General features: G+C 42.2%; 1 protein-coding gene across 1 annotated transcript in view; it reads right to left on the bottom strand.

The window, feature by feature from the left end:
* The window catches only part of plxna2 (plexin A2), a 188,851-nt gene that overhangs the window by 153,764 nt on the left and 13,361 nt on the right, over window positions 1-21,726 (bottom strand). Inside the window, exons 2-3 of the mRNA XM_080497333.1 lie at window positions 5,999-7,331; window positions 920-1,102 (exon numbers count right to left, since the gene is read on the bottom strand). Coding sequence (XP_080353459.1) covers window positions 920-1,102; window positions 5,999-7,198 — 1,383 coding nt within the window. The 5' untranslated portion in view covers window positions 7,199-7,331. The remainder of the gene's footprint in view (window positions 1-919; window positions 1,103-5,998; window positions 7,332-21,726) is intronic.

Below are 21,726 nucleotides of genomic sequence, written 5' to 3'. Positions count from 1 at the left end.
GCAACTCTGCTTCATTTTCAATCTCCTTCCTTGCTTTGTGCTGCTGGGAGAGGGCACCGTGTGAGCCAATTACGGCCCTGCGACATAGTCTTGCCGTCACTCAAAGACTCGGCTCCATGGGACAAGGAACCAGGTGAATACTGACGACCCAATATGTGTTGTCTAAAGGCCAGACAAACCAATACGATCACTTTTCTTTTTTCCACCCAAGCATCTACTTACTTCTATACCATATATAGTTTCAAAACCAGCTGTGTTCAGTGATGTCAGAGTCAAAACAGTGAAACAGCTGTTTACAATTAATCACAAAAACACAGACGCTTATGATTGACAAGTGGACTCCTCATCCCTGCTCTCCAGGGCACCGCACACACTTTTTGCACTTCCCAATCTGTCAGTCAGCAATCTCATCTAATACCTTGTTTCCTGTGGCTGGGGTGTGAAATCTATCATTATTAACTGGCCAGGAGCCCTTAACCCTCTGTGGTGCCCGTATTCTCTTGCCAAGCCTCGGAGGTTTAGCGCATCGTCTTTCTCGCTCTCAGTGGGCCTCGGGCAGAAAGGTGCCTATTAAAATTAATGGGTCAGTGCAGGTTATTCAACGCTGGAACACTGGAGCTCACTTAACAAGAAACTGGTAATGACCACTACCGTAAGGTGGCCACTGCCATCACCCCCCCCCCCCCCCCCCCCCCCTCCCCTTCAGACACTTTGACAGCAGACATAAAATATTAAGGAGATAAGTTTTCCCCAGACCATGATCCATCTGTGAAGAAATGGGACCACTTCACAGTGTCTGTACCCCACAGGCCACTGGACAGTCTAAGTTCAACAGCATCAAAGAACTGAAGTGAACACAAAGCTCCTGCGACAAGAGGCTATTCATTGACTGCTGGGTGAGAAGAGAGTCGGTACTCACCTTCTTTAAGCGTCCACTCTTGGTGCCCACAAAAGCTACACAGTAGCCGTTGTAGACATATGACGTCACAGAAGTCATGCGGTCTCGGGTCTCAGTGTAGAGAGTGTGGCCGGTCACCAGTTGAGAGCCTCCGAGCGGCTGGTTGATGTCCAGACCACAGAAAGAGTCATCTATGGGCACCGGCTACACAAAGAGCAAAACAAGGATTAGAGAATAACAATTTTCTGAAATGACAAAGATAGGAGGAAACAAGAAAAATGAACAAAAGATGATCATGACTATGAGGCAAATAGGTCACTTCAAAGCAGAAAACCTTGGCATGGTATATAGGGTTAGAATAGGGTTGACACAAATATGTCAAAGAGAAATAGAATTAGAGACATTAATGAAGAGCAGGAGCTGACATGAAGAGTATTATTAAAGAACAAATCAGTAAAAAGTGAAGATGAAGGTGACCGAGTGAGACATGATGAGGGAGTGATGGCCACAGTTATGGAAATAGCAGCAGTGTCAAAGAACGTCTGAGATGGAAAGGAGGAGGTGAGAAAGGTGAGACTGATGAAGAGAGGAAGGTCAGAGCGCAGTGCAGGAGCTAAAATGATTCTCCGTGCCAGACAAACGTTTGTCTTTCAGTTACGCTCAACAGATAAGTATCAGCTCCACCTGACTGAGCTCCACCTTGCTCTCATTGTGGCTCATTACCCTGGCCTATCATCACACCTCTGCAAAAGGACACACGCTGCATGATAACTATGGGAAAAGGAACACATGATCTCTCATAAGCAAGCACAGTGAAATATACACAGATCAGACACAATATTATGAGTATTGCTGTACATATGCCCTTTTTGCTGCCTTTCCATAACACTGTTTGATATTATGGTTTTGTTTTGTTTTTATTTGAACTTCTTGCAGATGTTTTAGCTACAGAGGCTGTTGGACTGGACCACACAGCCAAGCCTTCACTATTTATGTGCATCAGTGAGACTTTGTCACCCATTACCCTAACACAGGCTCGCTTCCTTCACTTATTTGGATAACTTTTGATATATATTGATCACTGCAGACTTTGAAATATCCCACAAGAGGTACATACAGATTTAAAGACACTCGAGCAGAATATTTTAATAGTATTATGACCTCAGACACACTGTAAACCCGAACCAGCTCACAGAACTCAAAAGTTTTTGCGTAACAGATTACACAAGAATATTTCAGTGATGTTGTGAAAAGTTTTAAGTTAATATAAAATGAATTATTTAAATATTATCAATTGTCAAAGAAATGATCAATCTTTAAACATTTAACAACATCACTTAAATATTCTTGTGTAATCTGTTACACAAAAAGTTTTGAGTTCTGTGAGCTTGTTCAGGTTTACAGTGTGTCTGAGGTCATAATGTCATGGCTAACAGCTGGAGAGTTGCCTCCTCTTGTGATTGAACTCGCAAAGCAGAATGTTAGCAGGAGCTAGCTATAACTGTCACATTGATGGTCACTATTATGATAAACTCCTGTTTGTGTGACAAGACGCTCCTAATTAATCCGACATGAAATATGTAACACCAGCAATAACTTCTGCTGCTGCAGTCTGCATGACCATCGCTTATATTATTGCTGAGTCTATTCATTGTCATTAGTTTATCAATCCAGGGCAGAAGCTTGACTACTTTTTTCAAGAATATGAGTAACTGTAATAAATGATTAATTTTCAGTAACTTGGACAACAGAGACAATGCGGGTTTGACTCTGTGCAGTAGAAAGAACCTCAAATAAGATGTTACTACATCATGTAGTCTCTTTAAAGATTAGAGAATGAAACGGAGGAAAGAGGAGGAGATGGGAGAGAAGTAAGGCAGGGATCTTTCTGGTGTTGAATCAGGTCAGCTGATACTTTCTGAGTGGCAGTGGCCTCAATGTGCCATGTGGAGTAAAGTGAGATGGCCAGGCAGGATTCCCAAGTATACGTCCCAGAGTTCCTTAGGTAAGTTGCCCCCCCCCCCCCCCCCCATGAATATACATCCCCTTTCTATAACCCCAACTCATTAGTTCTCTTTCTGTCACTGTATCTGTCTCTCATCTGTCTCCTCTCTGTCTCCATCTTTGTCCCCGTCAGAGTGTGCAGCAGGCTGAGTGACACTTCCCACTCAGGGGGCCAGATCAGCCTCTCACTACCAGCTAGAGCAGTAAAACCTTTTTTCTACACAGATTTCTGAGAACGGCGTGAAAGGCAATAATGCTGATGGAGAATAATCGCCTCCACTCATATGGTCACGCCCCTCACTTTACTTTTACTTTGCATTTTCTTTTATTTCCTTTGCCCAAAATAGCACTGATTGCCACAGGGTACTCTCCTGCAGTATATACATCTAAAAAAGAAAAAGAGGAATCTGGTGAGCGCACATTATTATTTTTGCTTGTGATAATAAAATCAAAAGTGCTTTATGTAGCTGTTAAGTGCTTGTTTTAAGTGTATGCTGATCAGACACGGACATGCGGAGTGAATCAGATGGGAAAGCTATCAGCTATCTCTGGGAACAGCCGCAAGACCCAGACTTCGGATTATCAATAGTTACTCCCTCAAAATCATGCAGCTATTTCACATATGGTCTATTGGGCTCCAGACCATTTGGTTGTGATTATATCTAGATTGTTCAGATGATGTATGCTTAGCAGATTTGGCAGACAACTCCAATCCCACTGGACTCCGTGTGGTTGAGTGTTTTCGTTCACCTTCCTGCAGACTTTTTGGTTTTCCTTTGTTTATTTCTCTGCTTTATTATACAAGTAGCAATAAAATGTACAGTTTCCTTGCATGAGACTGTGGAACTCAAAATGTGTTTCTTCTAGCAGAGCCAACATTACAGACTGAAAGACAATATTAAATCTGTTTTGTAGAAATTGTTGAATGCCGAGTCTGTTTCAGCTTCACAGTATCAAGACTTCTCCACGTAATGGGGAACGTGAACAAAGGATAAACTAGCTGTGACACTATATCTGCACTCATAGGCTCTCTCCCAGGGCATGTTATCAATACTAACTCCCCTTTGCTCTGACGAGTATTTAATTAGTCAGTAGGGCATGAGCAAAAAGTAAGACGAGAAGATTGTGTCAGTCAGAAAAGAGACAGGCTGATACAGAAAGAATCCCATTATGGCTCTACTCCATGGGATTGACTACAGAGATGGTGTGAATCTCCAGATGGCAGAGGCTGGACGGCTGGGTGATAAATCTTTGATTGGCTGCTGTGTCTGAATCCCCCTGGCTCAGCGTCAGCTCCATCCCGACTCTCAGCCTTGGCCTGCTTGTACACGTACACACAGTAAAATGTCTTCGAGAGCAATAGCTGGGAGTGTAATTAAGGTCCTCTGCTTTTAGCTCGCTGGTTGCCTGCTGTGAGCAACAAACCTGAGGAACGACACTGCGACTGAGTGTGAGATTTACTCAGAAAACAGGCAATGGGAAGTTAAAAACATGTCTCTAGGGTAGGTCTAACCTTGAATCACCTCATAATTTTATGGATCTAAGACACGCACTCTCTAAAAATACCACACGCAGAAGCACATATTTATTTAAGAAAGACGAGATGTAAAAGCCATACTTGAAAGCAGCCGCATAGTTTGAGATGAGGATTTAACATCAAGGAGACAATTTCAACATGGGTGAGATAACTGTGTGCTAAATGTAATTTGTATAGGTTTTAAGAGTCCTCTTATCCATTGACATCTATCTCCATAATCCATATTATGCGATGGATTTATTGGCTGCTCATGTAGAACAAGAACACATTCTTAAAAGACTGTATTTTACATCGTCTTATCTCTGCGGCTAAATACACAGAACGTGTGTATCCTTGGGGTGATGTGAAAGAAGAGCAAAGCATTATTGGCAGAGCACGCTTATAGAATGAAGTGGGAGGTGCGACTTCGCAGGTAACAGCTGGCAACCTCCAACATTCACCTACTTGATTAGAGATTCTTCTGGGAAATGGAAAAAATACTCTAATTTGCACTCACACAGTTAAAAAAGACTTCCAACCTACCGGTAAGTGTTCCCACCACCATTTCTCCTTCTTCCACCCACTCTGCCTCTATCAGCACCCTGCCTTCTTAGTGGACCTAATAAAATGTAGCAGCCAGTCCCAGATAGTGTCTCCCTCCTCCTGACAATCACCTCTGACATTGTGCTAATGGGGAATGTACTGATTTTAATAAGAGTGGTCAATAGAAATGCCTGGAGGGATTAGCAAGAAAAAAAGATGATCAGTGTTTCGCAGCACAGCGAGGGATGGGGATGTCATTAACCCCTAGTGTATACATGTACACTGTCATACAGACATACAGCACATATGCGCATAAACATTAGATCACAGCATTCTTAAAGCCAAATGACAAATTACATTTATAAAGCAAAGAGGGCCATGGTCTCCTGGAGATGAGAAAAAATTAATAGACTTAATTCTGCTTCACAATATGTGAGAGATATGGGGCCTTGCATTATGGGATAATTGGGGTTTTCAGAGCCAACAGACCGTTGTATGATATATGCCAACATTAGAAGCAGACTACATTGTGCAACTTCCCCAAAGCCTTTTTCTTTTTTTACACATGAAGGGGAGAGTATTTTGTTTGTATTCTGCTCAGTTAAATGCTATCACTTTGAGTGGTTCAGAGAATAATAAATCCTCGACAATGTAATTTCTATGTTAAATATACATGAAAGTGTATTCCAATTTAACCTCAGTAATTCTATTACAGATAGTAAGCTATGCCACACAGTCCAACGCATGTTTAGATGATAACTGTATTTATGTCCATTGTTGCAGATCGCTTGAAAACTCACTGTATTCCCGGTCAAGCCATTACTGTCTTTTATTACATTGAGGGGAAGACAAGTATTAGTAGTACTGTTTCTAAGAGGCACAACTGCTCACCACTACACCACCAGCAACCATCTCTTAGTCTTGTTTAACTGAACTCAAAGTATTTTTTCTACTTTCCCAACAGAGACCTCATTGTCATCACACAGAAAGGTTTTAAAGCATGTATGTATAGAATAGAGATCATGAAAGTAACTCACCGCTTTGGTGCACTGCACATCTTTCCCAAGGAGCCAGTTGAGTTCCAGGTTTCCTTCTCCCTGGTAGCAGGATTGCAGGCGCTCTTTAATGCGTGCATTAATGTCTCGGATGGTGAAAATGCACAGCGCTGAGTCATCTGGTGGGCGGTGGAACTGCTTTTGGCCCTTAGAGAAGACGGTGAACAGCACGTCATCTTGGGCACTGATGTTAAGTGAGGCAGCGAGAACGCGGCCTGGCTTGCCGAGGTAGGCGGCCTGCAGCAGCCGGTACTCAATGCCGTTCTTCACACAGCCAACGGGCAGAGAGACATAGGAGTGAAACTTGCGGTCATCTTTGCAGAGGCGGACGATGCGAGAAGTGTAGAAGAGATCGCTGCTCGATCCACTGGATGACATGCTGTTCTCTGGTGTCTCGGGTTGAACAGTCAGGAAGTAAACAAAGCTGCCACTCGCAAATCCATAAACATAATAGATGTCAAAGTGGGAGACAAGTGCCAGTGTGTCTGATGGTATCTTGATAAGTGAAGACACAAAATCAGTGTGCAGTTCGTAGTCCAGCATTGCAGATGATTCTGGGTCACGGGGCAACTTTCGACTGGAAATGGTTGGGAAGTAATCCTGCTTGCCATCCACTGCTGTGCCAATAAACAGTGTGCCATCCTGGCCCTGTGAAGGCACAATGACGCCATACATGGTTCCAGTCTGGTTTACACTAGAGAGGTAGTGCTCTTTCTTGTGGGAAGGCTCTACTAAGATGAAGAGGTCATCCAGTCGGAGGAGCTTACAGACACCCTGGTAGAGGCTCCCACAGGCCAGCAACCGGTTTTGGGAATAATCAATAAGGAGAAGCTTGTTAACGTTGTTGGTTGAAACAAGGGGCTCGGAACATGGTTGAACAATCAAAGGGGGGTAGCAGGCCTTATTGTCATCCTCTGGGCCAGTATCATGGGACACAAGGAGGGTCAGGTTGCCTGATAGTTTGTACACACGGTTGACTGCTCCAATATACAATGCCCCTGTGGTTTGGTGAACTGTCAAGTGGTTGAACACCCAGTCCCGGCGTTCAGGGTGGAAACTAGTGAAAGTCTGTCCATTGCTCAAGGCAGGGAATACTAGGAGCCAGAAGCCTAGCAGAGCCACCATTGTTCCTGATTTAGGATTGGATGATAAAGTTCTGCGTCTGGTTTGCCAGCCCTCCATGATCAACGGGCCTGCAATAAAACTGCAGCAGGAGCAGATAGGCTCGACAGGAGGAGGACAGAAGGAGACCTTTGCCTTTTTGTTGAGGAAGGCTAACTTGCAGGTTGAAGCTCCCAAGGCTGTTCACATGTTTCTATAAAAAAAGAGAGATAAAAGAGCTTAGTTTTCACAGTGTGCAGCATGTATCACTCAGAGGAAACACATATTACTACAAGGAAAGGCCGGTTGCTAGGTGAAAACATATAAAAGGTTCAACTTCAGAGAAGCGATGAGCTGTGGAGAGAAGGAGCAGAGATCTGAAAAGACAATGGACGGAAGCCATTGTGCTGCACATTCCAAAGGAGTTGCTGGACAGAGCGAGACAATGCAGGAAAGAGAGGCAGGTTGCAGCAACGGAAATGAGCCTGACCTGACTCATACTCATACTAACGCTACCGCAGTCACACTCCGAGCCAGCGGTTTCTTTCCAAGAATGGAACAGTCAACTGCCACTACTCTAAGGAAGACACATGAGTCATTGGATTTTATTGCAAGTATAAGAGGGGGACCAACTATTCATGTTTTATCCTGTTTTATGCGATTTAGAACTGCAGAAGGCTCAAGCTCATCCCAGCAGATTATGGGCAAAAACATGGTCACTCGTTACCCACAAATACAAAAATAAATGAATAAAGCATACATGCACATTGAGATCAAGCCAACTACCTATTGAAAAGCCCCTAAGTCTGGACTATTGTTCCTCTCTAAAAAATCTAAATAGAATATCCTAAAGTCTTTTAATGTGAAAACTGTTTGTCTGTTGGTTTAGATGAAAGTCAAACATGTTCTACCAGAATCCACCATCAGAGACCTTGTCATTTCTTTTTTTTATCCATAATATTTCCAGCCTTTTAGTTGAAGTCATACGACTACACACTTTTTGGCATTGTCACACTGACCAAGCCCCAATCAGATGACATCCCCATCCAGTAGTCCCTATCAGTAAAAACACACATCACACAAAGTCTGCATTTCATGCAACCATGTTCACAGTGTGCAGTACAGAAGCGTCTACATGTGCCATAAACCATCGATGGAGCTGTACGCTGTCTGTCCCCAGGAGTTAATTATCTCATCCACTAGAGAAGAAGGCCTGGATCTTATTACTGGAGCAAACTGAGAACAAATTGGAAGCCACTTCCACGCTCTCCTCTCCCTCCCTCCCTCCCTCCCTCCCGCCCGCCCCCTGCTTTTAAGGGGCCCATTTTATAGCATCGGTATCTATTCATTATTTCTTTTCTACACATTGCTGTTCTTTATGTTCGCTTTTTGTTCTATTCATCTTGAGGTGGCATGATCAGATCATAAAGGGATTAATCACGAGCAGCACAACAGTCATCTTTACGTGGATCAGCTACCGTATTAGATTTGCACACAACTCCCTCATAAAAACATGAGCAAGGGAAATATACTGTGTGTGTGTGTGTGTGTGTGTGTGTGTGTGTGTGTGTGTGTGTGTGTGTGTGTGTGTGTGTGTGTGTGTGTGTGTGTGTGTGTGTGTGTGTGTGTGTGTGTGTGTGTGTGTGTGTGTGTGTGTAAGATTGCCTCAGTATTATCAGTGTACTCTATCAGAACGGAACAGTATGAGAAACTAACAAATGCAGAGAAAGGTAGCGCATCCCAAAATCAAGCATGATTAGGCGTAGCGATCCAACAAGGCTAATTACTGTGGAGCTGGAGGAGGTAAGCTGGGGAGCGACACAGGGACGCCGGGGGCTTGAACATGTCAGAAACGGCCCTACATCGTTTGTCACGCTCCAGATTTGCATTTCCAGCAGCGAGGGCACGGGGAATCAAGGGTGAAAGATGTGGCTGGAATAATCAGCGACTATGCCTTGAATTAACAAGCGCTTGCAACTGAAGATAGGGAAGGAGTGTTACATGGTGAGACGCTGAACATCCACACTACTGCACAGACTTTGTTCGAGGCAGGTTTGATTTGCTGCCACTGATTTGGGATTCCCTCTGAACTGTGTCAGGGCTTTCACTGACCCCCCCTCCAAATCTAGTAATGGCCATCTTGGGGTGCCTCTCTCTCCCCCTGTGATCAATGAGTGCTCGGCACAGCTCAGTCTTAAATATAGACCCTTAGGAAGTGTATTGATCCATGTGTCCATAAACACAGGTCCTAAGGCCCAGTCAAGCTGTTCTTGGCGTGTGTATAGGCGGAGGTGTGGGAGGTGCTCTCTCCCAGAAGCACTTTATTAGCATGGTCATAAAAGTGCCATTGCCACTAAAAAAAGCAGTGAGGCCCAGACCCCCACCCTCACTTTCAGCTGCCTTCATGCTGCCATGCTCCTTTGTTTGAGTTTGTACATGCTCGATGTGCAAAGTGGATCCCTTTGGAGGTATAATCAGCCTCCTGCTGAGGTAGCTTTCTTCTCAAGCCCCACAGCCTTTTGGCCTTTATAGCTTTTCACCCCCCCCCCCCCCCCCCCCCCCCCACACACACACACACACACACACACCTCCCCAATCGTAAATGTGCATACAGCATTGACTTCCATCCATCTTTTCCTGTCTTTTTTTATCCCTCTCCTTTTTTCCCCAGTCATTGCGAGAAATATATGCATCACCCCCCCCCAATGTTGTAGCAACAGCTGCAAAAGCAGAAAAAGAGAAACCGGCTAAATAAAAGGTTATCCATTCATATTGCGTTTGGTAACACTTGCAATAAAGTCTTTGTTTAATCTGATTGCATGACCACCTCTTTGTTGCACTTGACACAGACTTCTTCCCACTATGCGGCTGAGGATTTGACTTGTAAAGAATAAGAACAACACCGCGTCAACCCTCATGCTCTTGAGTTCAAAGCCATCTCTCTTTTTTGGTAACGAGTCAGAATTACAGAAAGGGAAATTAACATATGAATGGAACCAGTAGTAAATCATACTTACAAATATTTACCTACTGACCTGGAAAAAGAAGAAAGCATGACGAGAAGGTAATATGATTATGGGAAAGGTAGAAAATGGAAGTTTGCTGCTCCTTGCAAAAATATGTCATAAACTTTGAAAAGTATTGTATTTGCAATTGTGAAGAACATGCCTGACATGAAAGACTCTACAAAACTGTAATTTATGTGCTGTCACTTATTTCTGTTAAAAATGGTTTGAAGTCAAAGAAAAAAATATTCATATTTGATTGATATTTTCAGTAGCAAACCCCAGCAGGAGGTACATATGCATTTTTATTGAATGTAGAATTAGTAAAAAATAAATAAATAAATAAATAAAATTAGGAGCATCAGAAATAACATTACTCTCACACTTGCCATTTCAGCACTAATGCCCTAGTTACTGATTACTATTTTGAAAGTAAATATGCAGTTCAAATGACAGAAATGTCTGATAGCTTGTTACAGTTGACTTTAGTGGATCAGTGGGGTTCAAAATGTAAAAAGTCTGGAGCATACATAAAACTAGATAAACAAAAGGGCAACATAATCTCGGTAAATTATGGCAAATTGTTTGAACTTTATTGGACTCACTCACTTGCAATTGTGCATTTATTTAGTTCTGTCATTTGTTCATTGATTATGTTTTGCAGAGAAGCTAACTGAACACTTGATGGTAACAGTATTAGTAAAGCAACTCTTATTTCCCAGCTAGCTTGTTCCACATATTGTTAAAACTCAGAAGTACAACACTGTCAAGTGGCATGCGTGAAACATATTGATGTTGTCAGAACTTGCTGCGAGCTATCTCAAAATGAACCGATGGCCACAGTTGGCTCGTAGTTTGGACGTCTGTGACTTTTAGAAAAAGAAAAAAAAAAATGTTGGATTGCTTCCTTTTTATCTTTCTCAGCCCTGCTCCTTGAGGAAGCTGCTTCTATCATGCCGTGTCTACTGTTGTCTCCATGATAGTGGTTGATTTGTTTCCTATTGTCATTGATATTTCTTTGTTAATCTGTTTCTTCATGCCCAGTTCAGCATGATTACTGAACCGTGCAAGAGGAGCCATGCAGCTAATAATGAACCGGTATGATCATTTAACTTCTGAAAAATGAAGGTTACGTCAGTTTACTAAAATGATTGGCAAAATTATTTTGAAGAGGTGACTATTAACTGTATTCAAGTAATACGTTTTCGTCACTTGCCTATCCCTGATAACCCAACATTTGACACCTTGTTTACACAAAAGGAAAGGGTGGTAGTTTGATGTGAAACAACTTCAGAAGTTATTGACAATTACTTGCCAGAAATCAAAAGATCCATCAAGAAAAAGCCCACATAGACAAGTGAGAAAATTTCAACGGGCTCTTTTATGCTGTATTGAACAAGTCTCTTTACATCATCTGCAGTATTTTAAGACATGATGAACAGTTGTCAGTCTGTCTTTGACAACACCGAATACAAGTCCCAAATACAAGTTCAGTGCATTGACGCATCACAGCAGTGGCCATAGCAGCGAGGCAGACAGATGGATTGGCATGATGACAAACTGTCAGCTGCCTCTGTGTATAACATCTTATAAAACTATAAAATGCCAAATAAAACTACCAAAAAAAAAAAACCCTCAGTATATCTCGGTCATAGTCAGTACACTTTCATCGTAAGACGCATCTGACAATCTCTTTGGCAGACACAGAAGGCAAAGAACGAAGAGCATCAAGTCAAGAGAGACAAAGGAGAACTCGTCGCATTCCAGCACACACGCAAGCTGTGATCATGGCTGGGAGAAAAGACCGTTTTTTGCAGAACTTCCTATTCATAATGAATAGTCAGGCACACAAAACACTGTGTTGGCACACTCAGCCAGGCTGCTTCCGAGTGCTTGTTAAACAAACTGGTCCCACTGGCTGCCTGTGCTCTGTCACTGTGTCTGCTTGTGGGTCCCTCACCGCAACACTGGTGATTTCCCCAGCCACTGGGCATGATGCAGTGACAATGCCAAGTGTGGTCAAAGAAGCCACATTGTGGTTTATTGGAAAAAAAAAAAAAATGTGGCAGAGAGGGGTAGATGTGAAATGAAGAATTGAGACAATGAGATATAATAAGCTTTGCAAATAATCACTGAGGCTTGTGGACACAACAGCTCGAGGTCAGTCCGTCAGCCTGCACACTGACTCTGGAGAGAACCAGCATTAGAAAATGCCCTGTCGTGCAACCACAGATCTAAACCTCTATCACCCCAGAAAAGGCAGCGGGTCTTCTGTTTGTCGGTTTCTTTATTATTTATTTCTCTTTCTGTCGCCACATACTAAGCTTCTTAACAATGCAGCCAAATTTGCTTGATCTCCTAAATTCGTATTTACTGCAGTTGTGTTGCGGAAGATAAAGAACATACACCAAATCCGTTTATGGTGCTAAGTCCATTGTAGTTGGATAAAAAAAAAAAAAAAAAAAAAAGGAAATGGGAGATTACAATTTCATGCCATGGATTAATGCGTTATTCACCGGATGATTAATGTAAAGTGTGAAATCTAAATACTTAAGTAAAAGTGATATGCTGCTAATCAAAGAGACGACTGGAACAAAAATCAACAAACTAAGTGAGAAAGTGTAAAAGGTTTGGAAATTGCTTAACATCGTGCTCATTGAGTGGCATGCTTTCTATTTCACGTGGCCATTTTCAAAGTAAAAATAGAAAGCTTAATCTTCCCTAAAGGGAGAGCTTGCAGTATAGGAGTGTATAAAAACATTAGAGCAGGAGGTTAGTCCATTAGACTTTCCTTTTTGCTCCTATCAAGAGCAGAGATGAGAAGAGACTGTCACTTTATTCTGTGAATGAGTTTATATATATATATATATATATATATAGAGAGAGAGAGTTTTCTGCTCCAGCACCAGCATTAATTGTCATACTAAAACATAGCTCTAAAACATATTATTGTGTACGAAACCATCTGTTCTTGGCTTTATAAGGAAATAACACAATAGCAGAGTAGAAGGATAACACCCTAAGAAACCACAAGCCCTTCAGTAAGTGTTATTATTTGTGCTGATGTGTTGGAGGTGGCTGATTATGTCGTTTTCCTCTGTAGCAATTCAAAATCCCCTCATACTAATGAACCACAATAACCAAGGAGAGAAACACTGCTGTGTATTCTCTTCACAGCTGCCCATAATATCAAAACAGTTCAAAAAAGAATGTTGACCAACCATCACTGCAATCTTTTTTAAACCTGACCTTTTTATAAACTGCCTTGTTTTGTTTATCTTTTGATATGTGTCAGGCTTGGAGCAATGGCTTAAAGAGCTGTAATTCAGCAGCACATTGTAAATTAATGCACACTTGCCCACGATTAAGCATGTGCTCTCAGGGCACTCTAGCAGAGCACTTTGTATTCAGTGTTTAATGGCACTATCTTTGTTAGTGACCCATATCAGTACTCTTGCTCATGACTATTTGAGTTTAGAAGCCTGCAGCTAGGCCTTCAATTGCCTTTCACTGAATTGCACCCATTGAAAGCAGTCTCACAGCATTTCATTCTGCCCCAGCCTAGTGGAGATATTACGCAGATGAAAGCGTATAAAAGATTATTAAAACATCCCGCCACATTCCGAGATGCTGCACAAAGAAGCATGTCATCGTGACGCAGGAGCAATTGAGTCCCAGCATAGCGGCTTATCCCCGAATACAAACAAGGCACACGTGTATCTAATCTTTTCCGTTTTAACCCCGCCTCTCATGAGCCTCCACTGCCACTTCACACACTCCAAAATCTGTTTGAGAAAAACACATGCTAGTATTACGCTTAAAACCTATGACACCCTGTGAGGGAGCTTACAGTGTCATTGTTATTTTAATGATTTTTGTTTTCCCTCCCACAGCTGCCACCTCCTCCAAACGCACAGGCACATTCACAAACTCAGACATGCATGTATGCACACCCACAATCAAAGGCACAAACACATGCTAAATATATATATATATATATATATATATATATATGAATATGTGAGAGAGAGAGAGAGCGAGAGAGAGCGAGAGAGAGAGGGGAACACACAGACACACATTCAGAGTCAGACGTATATAAATTATCCATCTTTTTTCTTGAAGCTTGCGCTGACACAGCTATGAAGCTTTATGTATTTTTCCTATTAAATTGGAGGTTGAGTCTTAAAGCGTGATATTCTCAGACATTTCCGCCACCGACAACTTAGTAGAGTACACGCTATTACCTCTGTCTGTCATTCTGTGAAAGCAGATGTCTATTAGGACACATTTCCATAAATCTAAATTGTAAAGGGCCTCACCGAGAGAAGAGGGAATCCTCGGCGGGCAAAGAAAACAAACAGAGTGACATGCCAGCAGAGCCCACAGGATCAGATATCTCACCTCGGCTCTATATACACCCTGGAACAGAATCAGGCTCCTTGATTGACGCCATACACATTCACTCGAATAGCAGGGGATCAGCCTTTCTATAAACATGCCGTGTAAGCCTCACTATGCTGTCACTTTGAAAGTCAATGAAGTAGCATAATGAAAGCTGTTACGTGGAGGCATTCAGTTACACAACATGAAATGTAAAGCGGCTGTGGTGTGTTACAGTGCTGAAAATGAACCGCGTCCGAATCAATTATTAAAGACAAGAAGTATACAGACACTAACATCCAATCATGTACATGCGGATCATTGAATCGCGAATGCAATGTGTGAAGAAATTTGATCTGACTGATCTCCTTACTAAAATGACAGTCAATTTAGTGATGATGCCCTGTTAACTGTGAGTGAAACCTTCAGCATCACACCAGCACATCTGAGGGGCCTTTTTTCTGGACACATGTTGTGGCAAACTTAGGAGTTGCTGAAGCAGAAAAATGGACTTGGCAAAATGAAATACTTGTCTGGTGCACCAGGTAGCAGGTGTAAAGGACAGCCAGAGGGGCAATGGTGTGAATGAGCAGGCAATTGTGCATGCCTGTGTGAAGTAGACTAGAATGAGTTGAATGAATGGCTCAGTTCGTCTGGCTTTTCTGCAATCAGATTATGTAAACTCAAAGTCATTAACATGCTGTAACACTGAACGTAGTAAAGGGAAGGTGGACTATTGTGAGGGCAGCCAGGCCAAGAGAAGTCATATGACATGAACACACACAAGGTCAGACCACATCATGACCTGTGCACGCAGACCCATGTGTGTGCACATGGAAGCACAGGCATCGTTGTAGCATGTTTGTCTGCACTCTGCTTCAGGTTGATGTATTTGCTTTGTTGATCAACAGATTCCCTGTAGAGGTGTTATCTGCCTATAGCTAAACACAGTCTGCTAAACAAAGCTGTTCTCTGACCTTTGGTGTTCAGCTGTCCAATCAGGAATAGGCTCCAAAGGACTCAACCTTCTGTCAAATAATCACACTAAATCTGCAGTTAAGCACCACCAAACTGCTCTGCAAGTGAGCTGAAATGTGTGCGCTTAATTGCGTGTTCCATAGAGTGTGTGAAATGTTGCGTGCAGACAAATGAAGATCACTTAAAAAATAAATAAATAAATAAAATAAAATGAAATGAAATGAAAGGAAATGAAATAAAATAAAATAATTTAAAACTACATGCTCAATATTGTGTGTGTTTGTTACATTCAGCCAAAACTTGATTTGATCCGATGATGGAAGGGTTCCTCCAGACCTATTAAAGTGTCCTCAGCACTGATATTGAAAAGTGACCCTTTTTATATTTGGAATATACACAGATTTTCAAGCCAGGATCGCTTGCACCTCAAACATAAATCATCCTCAGGCCAAATCTGACCATTTTACAATCAAATCATCATACATTCAATACAACTGCTTTGCATTTAACTTGATTGAAGCCGATTATATTTTTCCACTACACATCCCTCATACTTGTGAGCATACATTTACTCATCTTTGCTGTGTTGAAAGATAAGCACTTGAACCAGCATCATCAAAATACAAAGGGATACAAGAGATTGACTGAGCAGCAACAGTACAGCTTATTAAAACCATATAATTTTGATTTTTAAGTAAACAGCAGAAATTAGTAAAACCAAGAGGAAAGAAGATCTCCTATGTGTTCAACTCGCTGACAAATGAGGATTTTCTTGAAGTTACACAGCTGTGACTGAGCTCAGCAGGTCTGGGTGGTACTCCTACTCCAATTCAAAAAGGTTTGTCTGCAGAACTGCAGAAACTGGAGCTGGATATAGAACTCTTGCATCTCACAGTAAAAAATTGTGTAAAAAGAACTCCACAGTCATCTATCACCAGGCCGCAACGATGACTTTGATGTGAGTAAGCAGCATCGACTTATTTCACCATTCAAGGAATCCGAGGTCCAAAGTTAATGTATTTGAATGTACCTGCAGCTACATAACTCCGCTCAAAACATAACTGATTTCTTCCCCTTCAAGTGTTCACTATTGATAGAGCAGAGTCCAAATAAAGACATCGTAATTACCAATTCCAGGGTGACATACGTTGAAGTTTTAGTTTTACTGCTGATCAATGAGCATCCCTGTGTATTCCCTCGCTCACAGCCCTCCTGCTTCCTCATGTGTCTCGTTGAGATCATAGTGCACAGGCACGGCTCAGTGGTCAAGGCAGCTATTGCTGAAAGGATTTAAGGAAGTGGGAAGTATTGGGAGGGATGAGGAAAAGGGTGAGAGCAGTAAAATACAGCAAGACAGGAACCAGATAAGGCAAAAGCAACTATGAAGGACTGCCTGCGAAAATGAGCGACAATGACGAAAAACAGCTGCAAGTTTAAGAGCGTTAGATAGATTAGATGAAGAAAGATTAGGAGAACAAGGCATACAATGGAGGAGAAAAAGAAATAATGACAGAAGAAAGGAGCAAGGAAGAATAAGAAGCCATGCAGTCATTATTTCAGCCCGAGTATCAAGCCATCACAGCCACAGCAGCAGTCACAACTTATGTGGAGCAAATTTGCTGAGCCCGGCTGGCACACTCAAGTAAGGGTCAGTCAAGGAATGAAAAGAATAAGGAGAGCAGAGACATGCTGAGAAAAGGAGGTGGGAAAAAAAAATCAAACCAAGACTATTCTGTTGGCTTAAGTGTATACTATATGTACTCATTACACAATGAGACACGTTATTTAACTCAGTAGACACCAGCCAAAACCCAGAATGGTTATATAAGAGTTTCTGAGGGGAGGAACAAATTATGGGAATCCTGTCAGTCAAAGTAATCCCTTCAATTTTTTTTTCCTGCTACTGTTTCATCTAAGGACAGTACAATATAGCCTGCAGTTCTATAATCACACACTGACTGAAAGGATGAGTCTACACTGGCTTGGCTAACAACCAGGCACTGGAAACTCAGCAGGAAACTCTTCTACTGAACACTTCCATCAAAAAACATGGTAAAAGACATGAGATCACTACGGAGAGCTTAGAAAGGATAGTCTGTGGTGGTAAGATACTGTATTCGGTTATTTTTGAGGGCGGTGATGTACTATTTCCACAAACTGATATCTAACTCTGAACAGCGCAAACAGGGCAAGTGATGTAATAGAAACATGCGGCTGTGGACACTTGCCCGGGCAGCTGTAGCTCTATCCATGCTAAAATCAATTATATGTCAATGCCATTAACATGACAGTAGAGCATGTGTAACCTCCATTGGCCTCCCTCATCTAAAACCTCGAACATTTATCTGGCAGCATGCATGGTCCTCGAGTGCAAAGAGAAAACTCTCTCAGAGTGTGAAGAACACAAAACATAGAGCCACTTTTCATGTCTATAGCAAGAGTAAGTCAGTGATTCATCTCAGCTGTCAGTTGACTGATGATGTGCACCACTACCAATGATGTCCTCATGTTTACTGTTTCCTTTTGTCCTTTTTGCAATGTTGTGCGCCACAAGGCTAATTTAATTCATTGTCCTTATACAAGGAAGAGGAAAGTTTTCTTTTGGGCTCACTGCACAAGGTTAATAATGTTTACAGCTACTGTATGCGCGGGTCTTCGTGGTGATTTCAAAAAACACAGCAGGACTATATAAATAAATACGTTTCCATTGCAGATGGGGAAAGCTTCCCGCTGTTTGCAAAGGAAACATAAAGATGCAGCCATCAACAGACATACAATATTACCCTCTTCGCATGCTTCACTGCATGTTGTAGTCCTCTTATAAACCCAGTCTGTTCAGGGTCAGCGGTAGCTCCTTACACATCCACACAATGTTTACCTTATCTCACACTCATGGCTCTGATTTACAGCAGAGGAAGCACATGTATGGAGTTAGGCCGCCCAACCTCAATGACCTCCTTTTCTTCCCTTCAAAGTGTGCACAACGTATAAACATCACAGCTTTTCCTCCCACCGTCTGGTCTCCTATCTTCTCACCAAACTTGATTAGGAGACAGAGAAAGCTAAACATTCAAATTTGACCAAAAGCCAGACAGCCTACGTGATCTACCAGCTGCAGATAAGGCTTCGTGTGAAGAATAGGGGAGAAAATGAACCATTTATGATGACTGTTTGTTCACAAAGATAACAACCTTTGACAACTTTTGTTATCAAAATGCTACACAACCATAAAAACATTTCACTCAGCATTTTATGATTGTTATAGTTGGCACATTTAAAAATAAGAAATCAAATGTAATTTTTGTGGTGGTTGTGTCATTATGTAAAGTGCAGGAGGAAGGAAACCTTGTACTTATTGTGTTCAGGACCTCCTGTAATCACAGGTCTAATGTTGTCTACCTCTCAAACACAGAGTACCGTCTGAGGGCCGTTAAAGTCTATTTTCAGGACCTCTCTGCAGAGGCATATATAACAGATGCATTATCACACTTTTGCCAAGCGCTCAGTCGCTCTCCTGTTTGCTCCGTCTGCTCCACTCTCCACCTCAGCCTGGTAGAGGCCCGCTCTAATTTCATCAGAGGTGATAAAGCACCACAAAATCAAGTCTGTGGCTAGTTACTTATCCCAATCTCCCTTTGGATGAGAGGCAATACCAGCATGTGGTGAGGAAATTGGGTGCTTACCCACACAGTGAGGATACATGCCTTGCAAGCAGAGTGCAGTAGTTTCTGCCGAGACTCGCAGAACAAACCACAAAAAAAACCAATGACTCTCGTCTTTATGTGTGTGCACATCCAACAGTTTCGGTGTGGTAACCGGCAGGCTGGGGACGAGTGGGACCTACTGTATATACTGTATGGAAAGAAGGCAGTAAACATGTATTCAACCAGGGAATATTGACTTTTACCTCACTGAATAAATTTGCAAGAACTTGAAACATACGAGAAATGTACACACTGTTCATGTCTTCATTCATTTTCTATACTGCTTTATCTATCTTCGTCAGCTGGGATTGGCTGCAGTTTCCTTTGACTCCATGTGCAAAAGCTGTGGGAGGGATTTATAGTACATAGAGAGAATGTATGAATGCACAGGGAGAACATGTAAACTGCAAAGAAAAGCGTTCAAATCTGAAAGATTGTCTCACCATGAGTGGAAACCGCTAAGCAGCTATAAGGCGAGACAAAATGAAATTCTCTGACAGTATTTTCAAAAGCTTCTTCACTTCAGAAACTTCAGTAGCACACTGGAATGTAAAGTTACAAAACTGTTGCCGCAGACCGCAGCACAGAGAAAAAGCTCACAATACATTTCTATGCAAGTTGAACGAGGACTTGCAATAAATATGAAATATAAAACAGCAGCAAGCACTGCAGTGAGCATTAACTCGGTCTAGCGCATGCCGGGTGTATAAAAATCCACCTGATCACCCTCTGGAGTGTGGCAGCTTCTGCCAGGCCACTCCAGGACAGGACGGGATAGGATGGGACAGAGCCCAGAGAGCGAGCTGGCTGGCTCACGGAGTGACTTGCTGGATCAGTGCTGAAGCGTGCATGCATGCCTTCCGGCCTGTTCCGTGTGAACCCCGTACAGGATGCAGCGCTGGCTGAGATACGGTGGAAAATCAGCACTGGCTGGCTTCCTGTGAGTCGCGCAGGCATATCACCACAGCAAGCACTTTTTTTTAAATACCCAGAAGATTTCAGGAGGACTGTTGTGAAAGTTTGGTCAACTTATCCAATGATTTTTTTTCCCCCTTCATTTATTTTTATTTTTTTTTAATGAAACAGTTGTACTACAAAACTATATTGAACCAGACAAGTACAAACAAATTAAACAAAGATGCTTATGTGGGTTTCAGTTTAAACATACTGTAAATATTTAAAGGTGTAGACACATTGTGTGCCCAGGAAATGTGCATCCATCTATCCATGTTTCTGTCCATCCATCTTCTAATCTAACTGTTTTTTTATGCTGACATACATTTATTGCGTCATCTCTTTTCACAAACAAAAAGTCATATCATAAATATACAAAAAAAATGTATCTTCTTCCTTCGGCAAGAGTGGCAATACAGAATTGTGTAAATAATCCATAAGTCCATCCTTAATAGTGTTTCATGCAAATTCAGGATTTTGTGGTGAGCTGGCTGATACCAGCTGACAGGGAGTGAAATACAGAATGAGACAAACACATTTACTGAGACAATAAGTAACCAACAACAAGCCAAACTAGCATGTCTTTGGGTGGGGTTGGAATCTGCAGAGCCATGCATGTATGTAAAGAACATGAAAACTCTGCAGAGAAATGTCTACCGAGTAAGTACAGAATCAAACTTAGGTCTTTTCACAGTGAACCAGGATTGCTAACCTGGCGCAAATCCACCCAGCCTACATTAAATACATGTGTTTATTGCAGACTTGCTCCCTGCCTGAGTTGTAGTAAGGGAGCAGGTGAATGGAACAAGCATCACAGTGATGTAGATTTGCAGTGAAAATACAGAATAACAATTCAAGGAGTTATTCACTATTGTGAAGTCTAATCATTGTGTATTGTTTTACTTTAAAGAACAGAAGGGACGGTGCATCTCTTGTATGCCTGCGATCATCAACTACTTTGAAAAAAAATTGCAAAAGATCAAAAGGGGAAGAGATCCAATACTCATTATGTTCAAAGTCAGGAGAGGCAGGCTGGAGAAGAGAAATGTCCCAATGGATCTAAACATAAAGGCTATTACTTGTCTAGCATACACTCCCACCTTCACCCTCCATCCTTCCTTTCCCTCTGCCATTACACCTGCAGTAACCCTGGAGTGGGTATCTGCCCTTTTTTGGTGAACCAAGGAGAGCCAAGCAGCTTGAAATGAGATAGAGGTGACTGAGGCTATTGTGGCAAATGGACACATCTGAGATGCACATACTGTACAAGGCTCCTGACTGTCAGAGCCGCTCTGAGTGTGTCAGAGCTATATGAAAAGCTACTACAGCCAGTCCACTACATCAGTGAACCTGGGAGTAAGTGCTTCACACTCATTTTCACAGGCCAGAGATTCCTGAGTCTGTCACCGCTACCCTGTAGATATAACATGGAGACAGCTGAGCCATCCATATTCTCCGGGCAGCCACTGGAGAGCATCTTTTATATGTGGCTGCTGAGCCTCATACTACTGTCTGTCAGTATTTTTCTTGTCCTACATCTTGATCAAGTCACCCAGAGATAAGGCATGGGTCTCTGGAGAGAACGCCA

The sequence above is a fragment of the Blennius ocellaris genome (genome assembly GCF_963422515.1).
Source record: "Blennius ocellaris genome assembly, chromosome: 5".
Classification (NCBI taxonomy): Eukaryota; Metazoa; Chordata; class Actinopteri; order Blenniiformes; family Blenniidae; genus Blennius; species Blennius ocellaris.
The sequence above is the reverse complement of the archived record's forward strand: the minus strand, read 5'-3'. Positions and strand labels throughout refer to the sequence as shown.